The 19081-nt window shown below is 34.7% G+C and overlaps 1 protein-coding gene across 1 annotated transcript; it reads right to left on the bottom strand.

Annotated features, from left to right (window-relative positions):
* Positions 1-11937: 11937 nt before the first annotated feature.
* Positions 11938-12596, bottom strand: LOC121207619 (putative lipid-binding protein AIR1). Its single transcript, XM_041077971.1, has one exon. It carries the CDS (start codon positions 12508-12510, stop codon positions 12106-12108), a length of 405 nt encoding a protein of 134 aa, XP_040933905.1. The 5' UTR covers positions 12511-12596; the 3' UTR covers positions 11938-12105.
* Between the last annotated feature and the right edge of the window lie 6485 nt (positions 12597-19081).

Raw genomic sequence — 19081 nt, 5'->3', positions numbered from 1 at the left:
TTAACACTGAATTGTTATTCTAGAACTTGCATAGATTATACATGTCAAGACCACACCTTTGATTTGATATATGAAAATGATAAAGGCACTTAGGTTTTAACCCATTTACCCCATAAAAAGCCCACCCTCATAATTAACCCTTAGTGAATCCCATTGAGCTTAACAAGCTATTTTTTTAAATTTACCCTAAATTTTAACCCCTATATCATAATTTTTAATTCATTGAGAATTTTTCCTAAATTATTGAGTTCCTTTTTGTAAAAAAAAAACATATTGGTAGTAATTCTTTGTTTTTGAGCTTAAGTATTTAATTCCATATTCTGAAATGAAGCTCATGTTTATTCAATTGATGTTAGTTATTTTTTCAGTTAGGTAATTTATCAAGTTAATCTCGATTCTAATCGTTTCTTTTTCAGCCTTTATCCATACCTTAACCCAAAACCCTGTTACAACCCTTCAAAGACCTTTTGATTTGTGTATTATCTCACTTATAGTGGTGGAGATTTGATTTTCATGCAAGCCTATAACAATAACTTTTCATGTTTGACTAATGAGTGCTTAATCATTGAACCTTAAACACATTGAGTGATTTGAGTGAACCTTTAGTGAGATGTCAACCATTGTCAATTTGGAATTAAAGATAATTGTTTAGATAAAAGGGGATGCCTATAATTTTATGATTAAAATGCTCAACTTTAACTATTTGAAACTTTAATGTTCTTTAGTTAAATTTTCAATGTATGAATGCTTGTGGATTATTTTGAAACATTATTGATGAGCATTATAAGTTGAGAAGAATTTATTTTGAATGTAAGTTGAGGATTTTGCTTGAGGACAAGCAAATGCATAAGTTTGGGGATATTTGATAAACCATAAAGTATACATATTTTTACCCCTTGCTTGGCATACTTATGAATGATTTTTTCCTTGTTTTTAGAGAATTTGATACTCCTAATCCTTTAATTTCCTGTTTTTATACTCAGAAGAGCTTAAGATAACAAAAAGAGCGAGAAACGGGCCAAAACAAATAAATCGGGCTTAAAACAATGTTACACACGGCCTAGGCACTTCCACACGGGTAAACCACACGCCCTTATGAGGCACACGGGCAGCACACAAGCCCATGTGTCATGGCCGTGTCGACATTAATCCAAGTTAGAATTACACACGGTTTGAGCACTTGCACACGGGCGTGGCACGCGGCCGTGTCCCTGTCAAGGTAAAGTTTAGTTATACTTGGAAAAGGCCACTTTTGAGGGTTTGGAAGCATTTTAAAGCCTATATAAACACCCTAGAAGAGGATTGGAGGACACACAGAGTTGGAGGCAGAAAATACTCGCGAATAGCCATCAGAATCACCCGGAGCCAAGATCTACATCAAGACTGAAGATTTCCATCCAATTTCTTAGAAGTTCTTGGGGTTCTTTATCTTTTTTTGTTTTCCAAACTTTGAGATGTTTTCCATTATTATTATGAACTAAACCCCCTAAATACCTAAGGGAGATGAAACCTTAGGCAAATCTTATTACTCTTTGATTTATATGATAAATATTTGTTCTTATTATTAATTGTGAGTTTTAACCCTTGCTTTAATATTCCAGGATATTAATTCAGGTTCTTGATGTGCTTATTCAGTGGAGAAAAAGTCCCTGTTTAAGAGTAGATCATTCATAATTAAGCGGAGCTGCATGCAATCCTAGAGATAGGACAACATAAATCTGCCGGATTAGAGTCAAATCTAATTAGGGAGTCCATAGTTTGAGTTAATGCGATAATAGGGGTTTTAATTAAAAAGAGATTTTAATTAATCAACCTATAGTCAGTTGTTTTTAGTCTCGAAAGGGATAATAACATAAATCAGGGATTTCTACGGAATAAGTCAAGTGAATAAATCATCTAAGTCAAAGGTAATAAGTGAAGTCTAGGTGGATTCTTTCTTGGGTATTGTCTTCTCCATTGTTTCTTTTCTAAAGTATTTTCCAACTTTCATCTCTGTCGTAATCTTAGTTAAATCAGAAAATTAGTTTAGTTTAAAAACATCCTTTAATTCTTAGGCTAGATAATAAAAAGATAGTAATTACTAGTACTTTTAGTCCTCGTGGATGTGATATTTTTGGTCTCACCATAACTATACTACTGTTCGATAGGTGCGCTTGCCTTAAGTCGAATTTTTAGTTAGTTTCACGACTATCAAGAGGCTTATGAGTTTATAGGGGAGATGCCACTGAATGATTGTCAGTGGCAAGTCATAAGGATGAAGCCGACAAAAGCAGTCAGTGTTTTTAACTTAAATATGGTCACCATGTTATCGAATCAAGTAGAACTTTTAAATAAAAAAATTGATGGTTTATGTGTTTCTACGCAGGTACATCTAGTGATGCAATGCGACACAAATGGAGGTGGAATAAATATTTCTGAATATTTACCCTTCGGTCCTAGCATGGAGAATGAGCAAATAAATTATATGGGTAATAATTCTAAACCTTAAAATAATCCTTAAAGTAATAGCTATAATGCAGGACGAAGGAACCACCCAAATTTCTCATGGGGTGGTCAAGGAAACCAAAGGCCACAACCCTCTCCAGGCTTTCAACAACAACCCTATCACCAGGAGAAGAAACCAAACCTTGACGAGATGTTGGCAAAATTTATTTCGGTGTCAGAAACCCATTTTCACAACACTGAAATGGCTTTGAAAAATCAGGAAGCTTCAATTCACGGGCTCAAAAATTAGATTGGACAGCTTGCTAAATTGGTTTCAGAAAGGAAGCAAGGTAGTTTACCTAGTAAAACCGAACCCAGCCTAAAAGAGCATTTGAAAGAAATTACACTAAGGAATGGGAAAGTGTTGGCTAAACCTGAAAAGAAGCTGCAATAGGAATCTGATAAGGAAAATGACGAGGGGGTATAACCCGAAGTGAGTGTAACACCAGTACTTAAAGAATATAAACCACCGATCCCATGTCCAGCAAAGTTGAAGAAAGATCGCATTGATGCACAATTTGGTAAATTTGTTGAACTTTTCAGATAGTTGCATATTAACTTTCCTTTTGTTGAAGCTATTTCTCAGATGCCCACATATGCAAAATTTTTGAAGGGGCTATTAACAAATAAAAGGAAGTTTGAAGAGCTATCCACTATGAAACTCATTCATCAGCGCTATTAACTTATTAGGTTTATTTGCACATCAGGTATATTCCTATCCTAGCTGTAAATTAACTCATTTGTCAGCACTACTAAAGGTAACCCTAATCTATTTAGTTTAGATCTAAACCTTAATTTTTCTCTTCTACGACAAATCAAGATCACGAAATTAATACAACTTGGTGGACAGAGAAACATATTAAATAAGCTTAAAGCTAAATAAATAATTAACAGAGATTGAAACAACTGAGGACGAAATAGTTTTTTTTCAATTTGGAACACCTAGAGCGATTATTAGTGACAGGGGTACGCATTTTTGTAACGCTCAATTTGATAAATTTCTTAGGAAATATGAGGTGCATCATAGAACAACTACCCCTTATCATCCTCAAACTAGTGGACAAGTTGAAGTTGCAAATCGAGAACTCAAACATATCCTAGAAAAAATTGTAGAGTCAAATAGAAAGGATTAGGCGATAAGAGTAGATGATGCTTTATGGGCTTATAGAATTGCTTATAGAACACCCATAGGAACATCTCCTTATAAATTTGTATATGGAAAAAGTTGTCATTTACCGTTTGAACTAGAGCACAAAGCATTCTGGGCAATAATATTCCTAAACTATGATCTTAAACTTACAGGTGAGAAGAGATTGATGCAACTGAATGATTTAGATGAGTGGCGAGCGAACGTTTATGAGAACTCGCGAGTGTATAAAGAAGCAACAAAGTGATGCCACGATGCTCGTTTGAAGAAGTCCAAACAATTTGAAGCTAGAGATCTTGTCTTTTTATGCAATTCAAAGCTCAAGTTGTTTCCCGAAAAGCTAAAATCAAGATGGTCAGGTCCATTCATAGTACAAACCATTTCCCTATATTGGTACGATAGAGGTAACCCATCCAACATATGGAACATTCAAGGTAAACGACCATCGACTTAAATTCTATAATGGTGAGGAATTTATAAATGATAGAGAGGAGCTTTAGCTCCACGAACCTTCGTAATTGTGCGCACAAGGTAAGCCGAGCTTAGACTTTAAATAAGCGCTTCTCGGGAGGCTACCCGAGTGTTAACACTGCTAATTTTCTTATTTTCATTTCATGGTTTTTATAAAATTAATTAAATAAATAAAAATATAGCTTTTTTGGACCTACACAGCCTGGACACACGGGTGTGTCCCAGGCCGTGTGCAATAAAAAGGATTCGACAATGAGTTACACGGCCTGGACACACAGGCGTGTCCTTGGCCGTGTGGATCTTAAGACTTAGTTTTAAAATTTTGAGGAAATCGACTGTCATTTACGTGGCCTGGCGACTCGATCGTGTGGATCCTGGGACTTAATTTTTCAAAAATTGATAGAGACACGCCTAAAATAGTCCATACGAGCGTGTGACACGGCTGTGTGGACCACACGGCTTGGACACATGGGCATGTCTTAGGCCATATAAAACCTAGAGCTAATTTTTTCATTTTTATATCAAGTCATAGAGTTAAATGGGCAAGACACACGACCGTGTGTGAGACATGGCCTAACCACATGGGCGTGGAAGAAGCGAAGGAGGTTGCACAGGGCCACGCGACACGGCCGTGTGTGCCTCATGGCCTGGACACACGGGCGTGTTTGAGGCTGTGTAAAGATTGGGTTAAAAATTTTATCGCACACGGGTTGAACAGGAACCACACGAGCGTGTGCCACGACCATGTGGCCCAACACGGGCTTCACACGACTGTGTCACCCTTTTAAATCCCTAATCATTTTTATTTTTTTTCGATTTTATCTTCTTCTTCATATTCCTTTTCAAACCTTGCCGCTGCTCCTACAAGCACCCCCTTTTTCGGCCGCTGTTCACCATCCTTCTCCCTCTTAACAGCCCTTCCCCTCTATAGCCACCATACCCTCCTCACCCCGACCCCCACGTACACCCAACCAAGTCTCCACCTCGTCAGAAACCCATGCCAGCCTCCAAGCCGCACCACTAAATCCGTACGCCCTAAAGCCACCCCTTCTTCCTCTTTCCCCAACAACCATTTCTTTTCCTCTCTGAACAGCCCTTAACCATTGCATGGGCTGCCCCTTCTCCCTCTTTCCTGAACAGCCCATTCCCTTTTCTTTCCCATCTCCCTTCCCTTCTCTTTCCCCTGTCAAACCACTGCCTACCTTTAGCGCACCACCGTCGCCCTTTTCGTTCCCCGTACCTACCCTGTGTGACTCGCCGGCCACCACCATTCCATTATCAATTTCTTTTTTTTTTCCAATTTTCTTTATTTATTTTATTTTATTTTATTTATTCATTATTATTATTATTCTTTTTATTAGTATTCTTGTTATTTTCTATTTTATTATTATTGTTATTATTTTTATTCTTTTTATTGGTATGTTTTTGCTTTTGTTTATCAATATCCTTTTACCATTGTTGAGCACTGTTTAGATTTTTGTTGATTAGTTATCATGCTATGTTGGTTTCTATCATTCATCAATCCTTTTGGTATTTCTGTGGATTTGATTAGTCATCGATTCTGTTAAGGTTTTCTTTATTATTTGCATATTAGTTTTTAAGCATCGTAGTTAAGTGAATGGATTTTGGCTGCTTTGATATGAGTCCTTTATTGTTTTAGGAGTAAATTCCCCATTTAGGAAGCTTTAATTTTCATAGGAGGCTTGCTAGTCCAATATTCTATCCTTCTTTATCAGCCCTTTATTTCTTTACTTGCTGTTTATTATTTTGTTGCTTTTCTGATCTTGACTTATTTTATTTAAGGCACACAATGACCAACAATGATAGCAAGTCTAAGGTTGTTGTCCCCGCTTTGAAAAAGTGGAAGACCCCTGGTGTGACCTCCTCCTCGGGCGCTTCCGCCAAGGCCCACCACCTTTATATCTAATTTTTTGCGGGGCCCCAAGAGGATTTATTTTAGTTACTTCGACGTGCCCACTCGGCCTACGCTGATGTATTGATTAGGTTGCATTGGAGTAGGTCCACCTAGTTAATCACGTGCACGCCTTTATTAACATAGCTTCTTAGGATAGATTCTTCTCCCTCATCAAGCCCAAATACATGGAGCTGACATTGGAGTTTTTCTCGACATTTATTCAACAGCAGGTCATGACGACTCATGACAAACTGGGTACCATTACTTTCAGGCTTGGTGTTTTGGTGCGCCATATGAGTGTCCCCGAGTTCGACACTGTTATGGGACTCTACATTGAGGAGTTTACGAGTGCTGAAAACTTTCTCCGTCTACACCGGCACATTCATTACTCACATCTCGTTGTTGGAAAAAGCTTACGGTGAGTAAGACACTTTATGACACAAGTCGTTTGAAGGTGACTTCTCTCTCTCCAGTATTATGGTATCTTCATGCCCTTTTAGCTCACACTTTGACTGCTAAGCGAGAGAGCACCGGAGTCGTTAGTCTTATTGATGCTTATTTTTTATGGAGCATGGCCACCGGGCATATCTTTGATTTGGCATACTTCATCACCTTAGCCTTCCGCCATCAGATTGATCTCCACAGGAAGGGTCCCATCTGTTTAGGCCCTTATGTGACTTGACTTGCTAGATACTTCAGCCTCCTCGACACACCGGAGTAGTCCTCTACACTTACACTTGTTGTCCAGATGTCCCTATAGAGAATCTCGAGCATGATCCATATGAGGATGATCGAGCGACATCGTGGAGTAGATCCTCTTCAGTACCGATTAGTTCGTTCTGTTCACTGATGATTTCCCCTTCCATCACGAGGATCCACCTCATCCTCCACCTTCGAGTCACCATCCTGTTTCTTTTGCTGCTACTTTAGCAGACCTCTCCGAGCGGTTCACTCGTTTCAAGTAGCATTGCTTTCAGAAGTTCGACAATATTGATGTGACATTGTACTAGATCTGTCAGTGTCTCCATATCTCCTCCTCAGCGTCAATGACTCATGACACCGACACATCTGATGATGAGGACCACTGAGTCCATTTGTTTTATTTTATTTTTATTTTTATATTTATTGTTATTTTCTTAGACTTATTTCATTTTTTATATTTTGAACTATATTTTTATTTTTTATGGTTGTTTCTAATCGAGTTTTAATCCTTTAATCTTCTTCACTATTTGAGTTTATTTTCTTATTAGTTTGCTTAAATTCCATTTTTTTACTATTCTAGAGATTTCATCCAATATTCTGGGCAATTTCAGTTTTCTCCCTCTCTTATGATATTCTGTTTATATGTGATTATATATGTTTTTACATTGAGGGCAATGTAGATTTTAAATATGGAGAGGTTATTTACATAATTATTATTAGAAAATCCCTGAATTATTTCTTGTGTTTAAGTAATTTTCTCATACTTCTATTAGAATAATTTTTTATTGATTTGTGATTTTTGTTGATGTGTTTTAGATTAATTTGCTGATAATTGTGTATTGGTTGATTTAAACCTTAAGGTATGAGAGAATCAAGCATGATAAGTTTATTTTCAGAATTAAAAAAATTTTAGGTTATTTCCCTGAATTGAGGTATTACCTTGAAGTTTGAGATTTGCAAGATTGACATCAAAAACCATAATTTTTTGTGAGATTTTGAGCCTTTAGAGCATACATTTTTCTTGCTCATTTTTATTATTGGTTATGAGTGTCTCAATATTGATTTGTTATTCTAGAACTTGCTTCGATTATGCATGTCGAGACCACACCTTTGATTTAATATACTGAGATGATAAAGACACTTAGGTTTTAACCCACTTATCCCATAAAAAGCCTACCTACATAATTAACCCTTAGTGAACCCCTTTGAGCTTAACACTCCGTTTCTTGATTCACCCATTAATTTTAACACATAACTCATTTTTTTGCTCATTGAGAATTTTTCTTATTTTATTGAATCCATTTTTATCAAGATTTGATTTGGTTAATTGCCTGATTAAGCCTTTTGTTTAAGTTGCTGAATTATTTCTTATTGCTCTCAATTAAAAATAAAAAAAATAAAAAAACACATATATATTGATTATTATTTAGTTCTATGTTAATTGAGCTTGAACAGTTAAATTCATATTTTGAGAAGAAGTCGTGTTATTCTTGAATAGTTTTCGATTGATGTAATTGTTTTTAATTCAGCATTTGTTTATTTTTCTAGTTTGGTAATTTATCAATTCAATCTCGATTTTAACCAACTTTTTTAGTCTTTCTCCATACGCGTTAACCTAAGCCCCCATTACAACCTCTTAAAGACCTTTTGATTTGTGTATCATCTCATCTTATAGTGGTGGAGATTTTATTTTCATGCAAGCCTACGGTAATGACTTTTCATGTTTCACTATTGAGTGCGTATTTTTGGACCTTAAACACTTTGAGTGATTTGAGTGAATATTTAGTGAGGATGTTGATTCTTGTCGATTTTGAATTAAAGGTGATTACTTAGATAAGGGGAAATACCTATGTTTTCATGCTTTAAAAATGTTCGACTTGGATTGTTTGAATCTTTAGTGCTATTTTAGTTGAATTATCAATGTATGATTATTTGTGAATTATGACGTAACATCATTGATAAGAATTATGAGTTGAGAAAGATTAATTTTAATTGTGAGTTGAGGATTTTGCTTGAGGACAAGCAAACGATTAAGTGTGAGGATATTTTATAAGCCATAAAAGTAACATGTTTTTAATCTCATTCTTGATGCGTTTTTGGATGATTTATTATGTATATTAGTGAATTTGATGCTCCTAATCCTTTAAATTCATGTTTCTATACTTATGTGAGCATTGGGGAGCGAAAGGAGCGAAAAACAAGCCAAAATCTAGCAAAAAGAGCTATTTTCAGCATCCACACAGCCTGAGCATTTCCACACGGCCATGTGCCAACCTGTGTCGATTTCGCACCTTGTTTCCCAAACCCGTGGAAAAACCTAATTTTTAGGCTTTCTAAGCATTCTAAAGTCTATAAATAACAATTACAAGAAGACCTAAGAGAGTACACAGAGAAGAACGAAGAAAAGACTCGAAGAACACCACTAGATTCTACTCAAAAGCGGATCTCCTTCAAGATTGAAGATCTCCATTCAATTTCCTTAGAAGTTTTATAGGTTTCTTTATGTCTTGTTGTTATCCTAACTTTGAGATGGTTTTATTCCAGATTATGAACTAAATTCCCTAGATACCGAAGGAAGATGAAACCTAAGATGAATCTTATTATTTGATTTCTGAATTACATGATAAATACTTGATTCTTGTTTCAATTATGTATACTTATTTCATGTTTTAATATTTTTAGGATATTAATTCATGTTTAATGTGCTTATTTCAGTGAAGCAAAAGTCCCTGTTTAAGAGTGAATCTAGCATAATTGAGTGGAGTTGCACGCAATCCTAGAAATAGGATGACATAATTCTACTGGATTAGAGTCAAATCTAACAGGGGAATCCATAGGTCGAGTTAATGCAACAATAAGGGTTTTAATTAGAAAGATATTTCAATTAATCAACCTATAGTCAGTTGTTCTTACTCTAAAAAAATTATTAACATAATTTATGGATTTCTACAGATCAAGACACAAGTGAATAAATCGTTTAATTCAAATTTAAAATAATAAGTGAAGTCTAGGTGTATTCTTGCCTGGGTATTGTCTATCTCATTGGTTATATTCGATTATTTTCCCAATTCATTCTCTGTTGCATTCATAGTAAATTAGTTTAGTTAATTTTAGATTAAAAACAATTTCATCAATTTTTCGGCTAAATAATAGAAAAACAGTAATTACTAGTACTTTTAGTCCTTAAGGATATGATATTCCCTACTCACCATAGCTATAATATTATTCGAAAGGTGCGCTTGCCTTTGTCCAAATATTAGTTAGTTCAGTGACCATCAGCTCTAAGCCCTCCATTCTTCATCCGAAACCTACAATATAAAGAGGAAGATAGCACATGAATCCAAACTAAAAGATAGCACATGAATCCAATCTAACTCTGAAAATGATAAAACTCAAATAAAATATAATTAATCAGAAAAACTATAAAATGTACTAAAATTTAACCTAAATGCTCAATTTACCTCCTAAAATACTATAGAAATTATACTAAAATAACTCTAAAGATGAGTGTTATCATGGTCACCCAACTACGAAAAGTTACAAAATGATCACCCAACTATTTGACATTTTCTTTTTTGGTCACCCAATTATTCGAATTTTTCTTTTTTGGTCACCAATTGTTAAATTACTAACGAAAAGATAACTTGACATCTTTTACAGTTGGCATAATAGCAACTTTAACCCTGAACATTTCTACATTGTGCCAATATAGACTTGATCCCAAAAATCTTAACCTTCAACATTTAAACATTGTGTAATTAGGTTTCTCTCTCTCTTGCAATTTTACTTTTATTTGTGACATTGAGGGTTGATTTTGAAAGAAAGAAAAGATGAAAATTATCATCTTGGATTTTCGAGTGTTTTTGTTATATTTCTGAAAAATTTAGTTGATGGATTTATATATATATATATTTTAGCTTTTTAGGTGAAAGGGTCACAAAGAATTAAAAAATTGAAAAGAAGAAGAAGACCAAATTACACAATGTGAGAACATTGAGGGTTAAATTTTTAGAATCAAGACTAATTTGGCATAGTGTATAAAGGTTGAGATTTAAAGTTTTTTTATTTCAATTTTATAATCCGCTACATCATCTTCCCATTAGCCATTTAGTGGCTGGTGACCATAAAAGAAAAAGACTAACATTTGAATGACCATTTTTTAAGTTTTAATAGTAGGTGAAAAAAGAAAAAAAAGGAGAAACTTACCTGTGTTACTACAAGTGTATTTACCATTTTTTTATGTTTTCTATCCCTCGGCTTAACACATGCACTTTTCTTTCTTTAATTGATTGCTTAAATAGGAACCCACATTACACACCAACTCAGTAAAACACTTGAAATAAGTATACATATTTAATGTGGCTGATCTTTAAAAAAGGATTAAAACTCAAAACTGTACATGAAATTTGATATACATATTTAATGTGGCTGATCTTTAAAAAAAGGATTAAAACTCAAAACTGTACATGAAATTTGATTCAAAGTGCACTTTGATACATCGACTTTAATTTGGTGCAATTATGCACATGAAAATTTAATCGTGGTTCAAATGTATACTTGAAACTTTGATTTTAATTCAACTATATATATTTAAAGAAATAAATACATCGATTTATTTTATTTTACATCACATAAATATAAATATTTGTGTATGCAACATGTACATATAAAATGGTGTTACATTGCTAATGGTGTTAGTGATTTATAAAAATTGAATCAAATCAAATTACACAAAATCAAAGTTTATGTATAACATTGCACATTAGAATAGAGTTTCAAGTAAAATTTGTATATATGAGTATTTAGGAAAAAAACTGAAATATAAAAATACGCAATCAATATTTTTACACAAACTAGTACGGTTTCCACGCTTCACGTTGGATTGATTAATTGTTTGTACCAAATTTTAAAATAAAAATTCGAAAGTTCAAATATGCTCTAAGTATTTGCACGCTTCGTGCATTTGGAGCTTAGTCTCCTACTTTTATTTTGAGGTATCTAGTCTCTGTATTTTATAGATTTTGAAATTCAAGTCCAACAGTCACGAGAGTTAAAATTCTTCTGTTAAATTCGCTGGTTTGACACTTTGAAATAAAAAATCCACTTGGTAGTCATATAACATTAAAAATAATGTTGAAAATATTAATTAAGAGTTTTCCCCCTTAAAACACCCATTCAAACTCATTATGATAAAATAGAATTTTTTGTTGAAATAAAATTTTCATTTTATTTAGAATAAAAATGAAAGGAAAGGTTGAAAAGCCGTCCTCAGCTCATGAGCAACAATACAAAGAGTTAATCAGAAAGGAAACATAAAAAATGGAACAAATAAAAAAGGGAAACTTCAAGACACAATTAAATCAAACATTGTGGGGAAGAAGGCTATTTAAGTGCTGCAAATGTATTCCGTAGCTACTTCTCTTCCACATTTATTGAGTAAGAGGCTCAATGAAATAGGAAGGTCGATGGGAATGCCCAACATATTGGCTCTAACAGCAGTGCAAAGGCAAACTGCAGCTTCAAGATCGACCAATCCTTCAATCACGCTGCAACATGGTTCTGTAGGTACGTTTCCGAGATTAACATCCACCAAACCCAACAGGCCAACGCATACACCGAGATTTAGGGGATTGCATGTACCGGGATGACCATGAGTGATTCTGCCATTATGGTACACATCTCCGGGATGAATATAAACGGGGTTTTCGACATTGTGAGAGCTTACAAGAGCAAAGAAAAGAAGGTTAAGAGAAAGAACAAGAGCAGTTGATGCTTTAACATTAGAAGCCATTTCCCAAAAGAAAATGATTTGAAGTGATTGATAAAATGAGTTTTTTGTTGGTGAGAAATTAAGCTGAAACTGCCGATGAAGGTGGCGAAGGGAGCAAAGGGTTTTTATAGCTGGAATGTATGAACATTGAAGCCTTTTTAGAACTAGAAAATGGGAGGCACTAAGTCGGATTAATTGGAGAATCTTGGATCTTGGAGTATCTGTTTGGCTGGCAACTATATATATAAAATTCTCCCACGTCTATGATGGATGATATCTTTATCACAAGGCATCTTTAATCGATTTAATTAGTAACATGAGTACAACGCTGTTAATATATGTATATATATATATGTATATATATATATTACATTTGCAGACATGCATGGACTAATTAAGGTTTCTGTCATAAATATATATATGTCAAAATCTTTGACCTGCTCAACGGGAGTAATGGTGTGATAAACTTCCAGTTTTGCAGCATCAAATGTTACCGATATGGTTGAGAGTGGCGCATTGAAGGTTTTAATTTAGAGTTAATGTTTAAAGATTGGTGTTCGATTGAAGATAAAATTGTTCGTGGTTGCTGCACACTTTCTTCAAGTGATTTGAAATTAGGATGTACAGAGTTGGTAATGTCTCTTTTTCGAAAATGGATAAGCACGGTAACATGATGGCTTTTGCGCTGGCGGTTATAGGGTTGAAAAGGCTTGGTATGTTTAAGGAATGGTAGTGATTTTTGGAGTGTTGTATTTGTGTTTTTTCAATCGAGTTGGTAAGCTGTTATGTGGAGTTATCAGGTTTTCTCGTGTTGGTTTTGTTTTTGTTTTTAGTTTTGTTTAACAGATGGGGATTTTGGGGTTCTGGTGGTTGATTGTTTGCCTTTACTAGTTTGTGGTTGGTTTTGGGTACTTGGGTAAGGGTCTTTTTTGATGGGGAATGTTTGCATTTTGTAGCATGATTGCATTTCTTGCAAATGCTGAAATTTGTAATTTCTTTATTGAGCAAAAAAAAAATGGTAGCAACTCCACTACTAGTTAATTTCTTTTTTGGTTTCTTGTGAGAAAATTTGTTAGGTAAGTGCATCTACTGATCAAGTAATAAAGTCATAAGATGATATCATTCCTATGAGGACCAAATTCTAAGCTGCTAAATACTAATTAACCAATTTTATCTAATCCGGATCAAGAAAAAAAATTCTAATTACTACTAAAGTTAAACTAAAGGAATTAAAGAGATTTCACTAAACTACAAAAAAAAAAAATGAAAATTACTAAGTTTCTCAATCAATTCTGAAAGATCTTGGAACTCTAATTTACCTAATTCAGTTAATCAATTATCTCTCATTCAATTGTTCAGTCTATATAATTATTAACCTATGATTAGGTGGCATTATTTAGACCCTCCCAGTATCTAGCTAAGTTAATCCCCCTTCCCCACCAGCTATACTCTTATGCTAGGCAAATCGAGTAAAGGCACTACGGAAAAAACTTATTGGGTTGATTTGCGCATCAGGTATATTCCTATCCTAGCTCTAAAGTAACCCATTCGTCAACGTTACTAAAGTTAACCCTAATCTATTTAGTCTAGATCTAAACCTTAATTTTTCTCTTCTACAACAAATCAAGATCACCAAATTAATACAACTTGGTGGACAGAGAAAGAGATTAAATAAGCTTAAAGTTGAATAAATAATTAACAGAGATTGAAAAAACTGAAGGCAAAATATTTAATTAACTAAATAGTATGATTCATCATCATTCCAAGAAAATAGATTTTAGCTCTTGTTGCGTTGAGAAAACATCACAAGAAGAAACTCAAAACAAACTTGCTTTGAAAAAAAAGTAAAAAGAAAATAATTTAGAGATAAAAATGATCGTCGAACTAAAGCCAAGCGCTCTAGATCTCTTTTTCTTCTCGTCTTTGCAAGGTTGAAGTTCCCTTTGGTGTCAGAGAATTGTTCCTTAGCCTCCAAGTTCTTTTTTTTCACTCATTTTCCTCTCCTTTTTCGCCTAATCACATCACGCTCTATTTTTAGGGTATTAATCGGCTGGCTCCACCCGACGTAGAATTCATAGTGGAGTGTGCTGCTTGCTATCTGAAATTCTTAATTGAAGATTGTGTTACACCATGCTGAATCAAGTTTGGTGGAGCAGATGATTTCTCTTCACTATTTTTTACCCGATGCTCCAAGCCCTCCATTCTTTATCCGAAACCTACAATATAGAGAGGAAGATAACACATGAATCCTGTAGAAAGCCCATTTCGCCCAGACTCATACAAAAAATAAAAACCACAAAATAAAACCAAAAAATAAATAATAAGCCAAATTATTTAAAGGATCCATTGTCCATTTACAACAGTATTTCAAAATGCCAAACTCATTTCGGGCCTAATTAAACCCAAACCTCACACAAAGCCCGAGCTAATTTAAAACCTAAACAGGCCCAGTCTAATTCAATGTCAGACCCAAATAAGCAAAGCCCGATTAGCCTAAACTTTGATAGATCCTAGTACAAAGGCCTAAAAATAATATCCCAAATCTAAAATAGACCTTTGGCCCAATAGCCCAAATCAAAATTGACCCAAAAGGCCAATGACTAAATTTCTTTCAGAAACCCTAAGGGTTTCTGAAGCTCCCTCATGCCACAGCAATGGCCTCCAACCCCAATAGCTCGACTTCAAGGTAGGCTCATAGGGCCCAAGCAGGGTGAAGCTTCTGGAAACCCTTGTGTCGCTGTACCTGCAACAAACTAACAAGCCACAACAAATACACAACAACAAACCCAACAACAGAGAAATAATAGAAAATATAAAAAGTGTTATTGTAATTTCATTTTTTTCCGCTATATAAGGCCAATTGTGAACTTCGTAAAAAAAAAGGCATACTGAATACAAATACAAAGGCAATTAAAAATTAATTTTTGAAAAGTGATCTTAGATCTCGTTTTTTCTATTTTGTCTCTATTTCTTTGATCTTTATTTACTGCGTTTAAAAATATATATATATAAAAGGGGAGGGACTTATCTTTACAATGGCGCCTTCAAATCCTTATTTGCTTCGTTATAATCGAAGCTTAGACGGGATTATGAGTTTTGAGAGTGGCGAAACCTTCGGATATGTTTTCAAATAGGGTTAGAATATGTCTTTGCATGATGCTATCCGCCGATTATGGTGGCGAAACGGTGGTTGGACGGAGTACCTTTTTGGTTCGACCGAATAAGTAGAGTGAGAGAATTTAGGGTTTTTTATTTTAATTTTTTTAAAGTGGCTAGGTGTTTCATTTTAAGGTTTTTATTTTTGTTTCTATAAAGAGCCTGAAATGACACCGTTTAGGGCCTGTTTCAGTGGGTCCAAAACAGTGTTGTATAGGCCATACCCAATTTGACCTTGTCGAAACCATTTTTTAAAGGGATGTTTGAAAAAACGGGGATCGACTTTTGAAAAATGAAAACGAGAGTCGCCACCAACCTTTTTTAGGTGTGATTGGATCACCTTATAAAATGTTTTGGTCTACGAAAATTAAGAAAACAGGTTCGGGAGTCAGTTACGTATGAGGAAGGATTAACACCCTTGCAACGCCCAAAATTGGTACCAAATTGAATAGTTTTCTGTCTTAATGTCAAAAATTTGAAAGGATTTAAAAATAAGATCCCTTTTTTAAAACCAGAATTATTTAAGTTAAAAAATCGAGATTCCTTAGCTACAAAAGAATACAAACATCACATCCAATATGATAGGATACGATATTCTTAAACTCTCGTAACTGAAATCATCTCGTGATTTACAAAATCTATTTAGAAGGATACTTTAGGCATTTAGACAAACGGGAAATCGCAACCCAGCATGTTAGGGCACTATTTCTCGAATTCCTAAATGCGAAAAACATTGCCTCATTTTAGAAAAACTTTTGGATAAAATATGACAATTAAATGAAATATATTTTTTAAAATAATGATTTGAGTAAAATTTAAAAAATAATTTACTAAGAGTAATATTAAAAAAATTATTAAAAATGAAATAGTTTGATATGATACTAAAATTATTAAAAAAAAATTAAAATATATATAAAAAAATCAGGGAAACATGGATTAAATCAAAATAAAAAGGGTTGAAAAATGAAGATGAACAAAGAATAAAATAAGAACAAACCGTAGAAAATAAGAGCATAAGAGGGAGAGAAATTTGAGTGAAAGCTCTCAAAAATTTTAATTGTTTCCCAAAACTCCAGTGTGTTTACAATGAAGGGAGAGGCCTCTATTTATAGTTGAACCTCCTCAAATCCAACAGTACAGATAAATTACATCAACAGTTAAGATTGAAAGGTATCTACAAATTAAATCTTTAAGATTACAAAATCATATCTTCTAAGATTGTATATCATATCTAAGATTGTATCATATCTAAGATTGTATATCACATCTAAGATTGCATATCATTGAAGATTATATTTCCATTTGAGTCAAGCTTGTAGATGGACCTTAAATCTTTTCAAGTAATGGGCTATTCCGATCGTGCCAAATTGTATTTGTAATTATGGACTGAACTTGGACTTCATTTTTTTTTGGGTTTATTATTTTTGTTTTTGGACTTATTTCTGGGCCCGGGCTCACCGAGTCTTGAGTTCTTGATCCTTGATCTTCTTTAAATGGCCTCTTGACGGCTTCAATCTGCTTCACTGTAACTCAGGAAGGCAATATCTGCTATATTTGATCTGCTCCCCGTCTAATACAGAGACGCCAAATCTGTTATCTTCGATCTGCTCTCTGTCTAATACAGAGATGCCAAATTTGCTTCTTTAGTCTGCTCCCCGTCTAATACAGAGATGTCAAATCTGTTATCTCTGATTTACTCTCCGTCTAATACAAAGATGCCAAATCTGTCATCTTGGATTTGCTTCGATCTAAACACATGAAGGTGAGATCTGATATGTCTTTGATCTGCTCCCTGTCTAATACAGAGATGCCAAATCATCTTGGATCTGCTTCAATGAAGGTCCAATCTGTTATGTCTTCGATCTGCTCCCCGTCTAATACAGAGATGCCAAATCATCTTGGATCTGCTTCAATGAAGGTCAGATCTGCTGTGTCTTCGATCTACTCCTCCTCTAATACAGAGATGCCAAATCATCTTGGATCTGCTTCAATGAAGGTCAGATCTGCTATGTCTTCGATCTACTCTCCGTCGAATATGGAGATGCCAAATCTGTTTTTTCGATTTGTTCTCTGACAGTACAGAGATGCCAAATCATCTTAGATCTGCTTCAATGTAAACACGTGAAAACCAAATCTGCTATGTCTTCGATTTGCTCTCTGACAATACAGAGATGCCAAATCTGCTATCTCCAATCTGCTCTTTGACAATACAAAGACGCCAAATCATCTTAGATCTGCTTCAGCGTAAACACGTGAAAGCCAAATCTGCTATATCTTCAATTTGCTCTCTAACAATATTGAGATGTCGAATCTACTATCTTCGATCTGCTCTCTGACAATACAGAGACGCCAAATCATCTTAGATCTGCTTCAGCGTAAACATGTGAAAGCCAAATCTGCTATATCTTCAATTTTCTCTCTGACAATACAGAGATGCCAAATTTACTATCTTCGATCTGCTCTCTGACAATACAGAGATGCCAAATCTACTATCTTCAATCTGCCCTCTGAGAATACAGAGACGCCAAATCTGCTATCTTCGATCTGCTCCCTGACAATACAGAGACGCCAAATCTGCTATCTTCGATCTGCCCTCTGACAATACAGAGACGCCAAATCTGCTATCTTCGATCTGCTCCCTGACAATACAGAGACGCCAAATCTGCTATCTTCGATCTGCTCTCTGACAATACAGAGACGCCAAATCTGCTATCTTCGATCTGCCCTCTGACAATACAGAGACGCTAAATCTGCTATCTTCGATCTGCTCCCTGACAATACAGAGATGCCAAATCATCTTAGATTTGCTTTAGCGTAAACACGTGAAAGCCAGATCTGCTATGCTTTATCCTGTTACTGCTTAGGGGATTAAGGCACATCAATCTTCATTGTCCCTTGAAGGACTTAACCTGTATAATGCGTATGAGTTCATGCCTAATGATTAGGATGCTATGATCGAAATGAGTCAAATGCTCCTAATTAAACCTGTTATAATGCAAAATCTTTATGAATATGATCCCTATTCCAGACATCACTACTCATTCTTTCATTGAAGTTTAACTTTATTTCTCTTGAATTATCATTCCTACTCAGCCTGTGGGTTTGTACCATTCTTCAAATGCTATGACCCACCAAAATGTTTGTAAGATGATCCTCTCTTAGGATCGAATCATTTGATTTGTCCAATAATCATTTTGGACTAAAGAAAGAATTTCCTTGAGTTCTTTCGAACCTCACTTACGTGAATTTCTCGAATAATTTTTCCATTTTAGTTTCTTGTATTATCTAGAAATTTCCAGAGTAATGAACAAAACTTCATTTGTGAAAATTATTTAGTTCATCTATCATAATTTAATGCAACACACTTTAAGAATAATGGAAGATGAATTTAATCTTGAGAATAATTAGATTTGAATAAATTTGTCAGAAATACAAA

The sequence above is a fragment of the Gossypium hirsutum genome, chromosome A10 (genome assembly GCF_007990345.1).
Source record: "Gossypium hirsutum isolate 1008001.06 chromosome A10, Gossypium_hirsutum_v2.1, whole genome shotgun sequence".
Classification (NCBI taxonomy): domain Eukaryota; kingdom Viridiplantae; phylum Streptophyta; class Magnoliopsida; order Malvales; family Malvaceae; genus Gossypium; species Gossypium hirsutum.
Note: the sequence above shows the minus strand (reverse complement) of the source record. Positions and strands in the feature narration are given on the sequence as shown.

What these genes read in the sequence shown, in the direction of transcription:
- LOC121207619 (XM_041077971.1), bottom strand. Translation starts at nt 12,510, where the DNA reads ATGGCTTCTAATGTTAAAGCATCAACTGCTCTTGTTCTTTCTCTTAAC.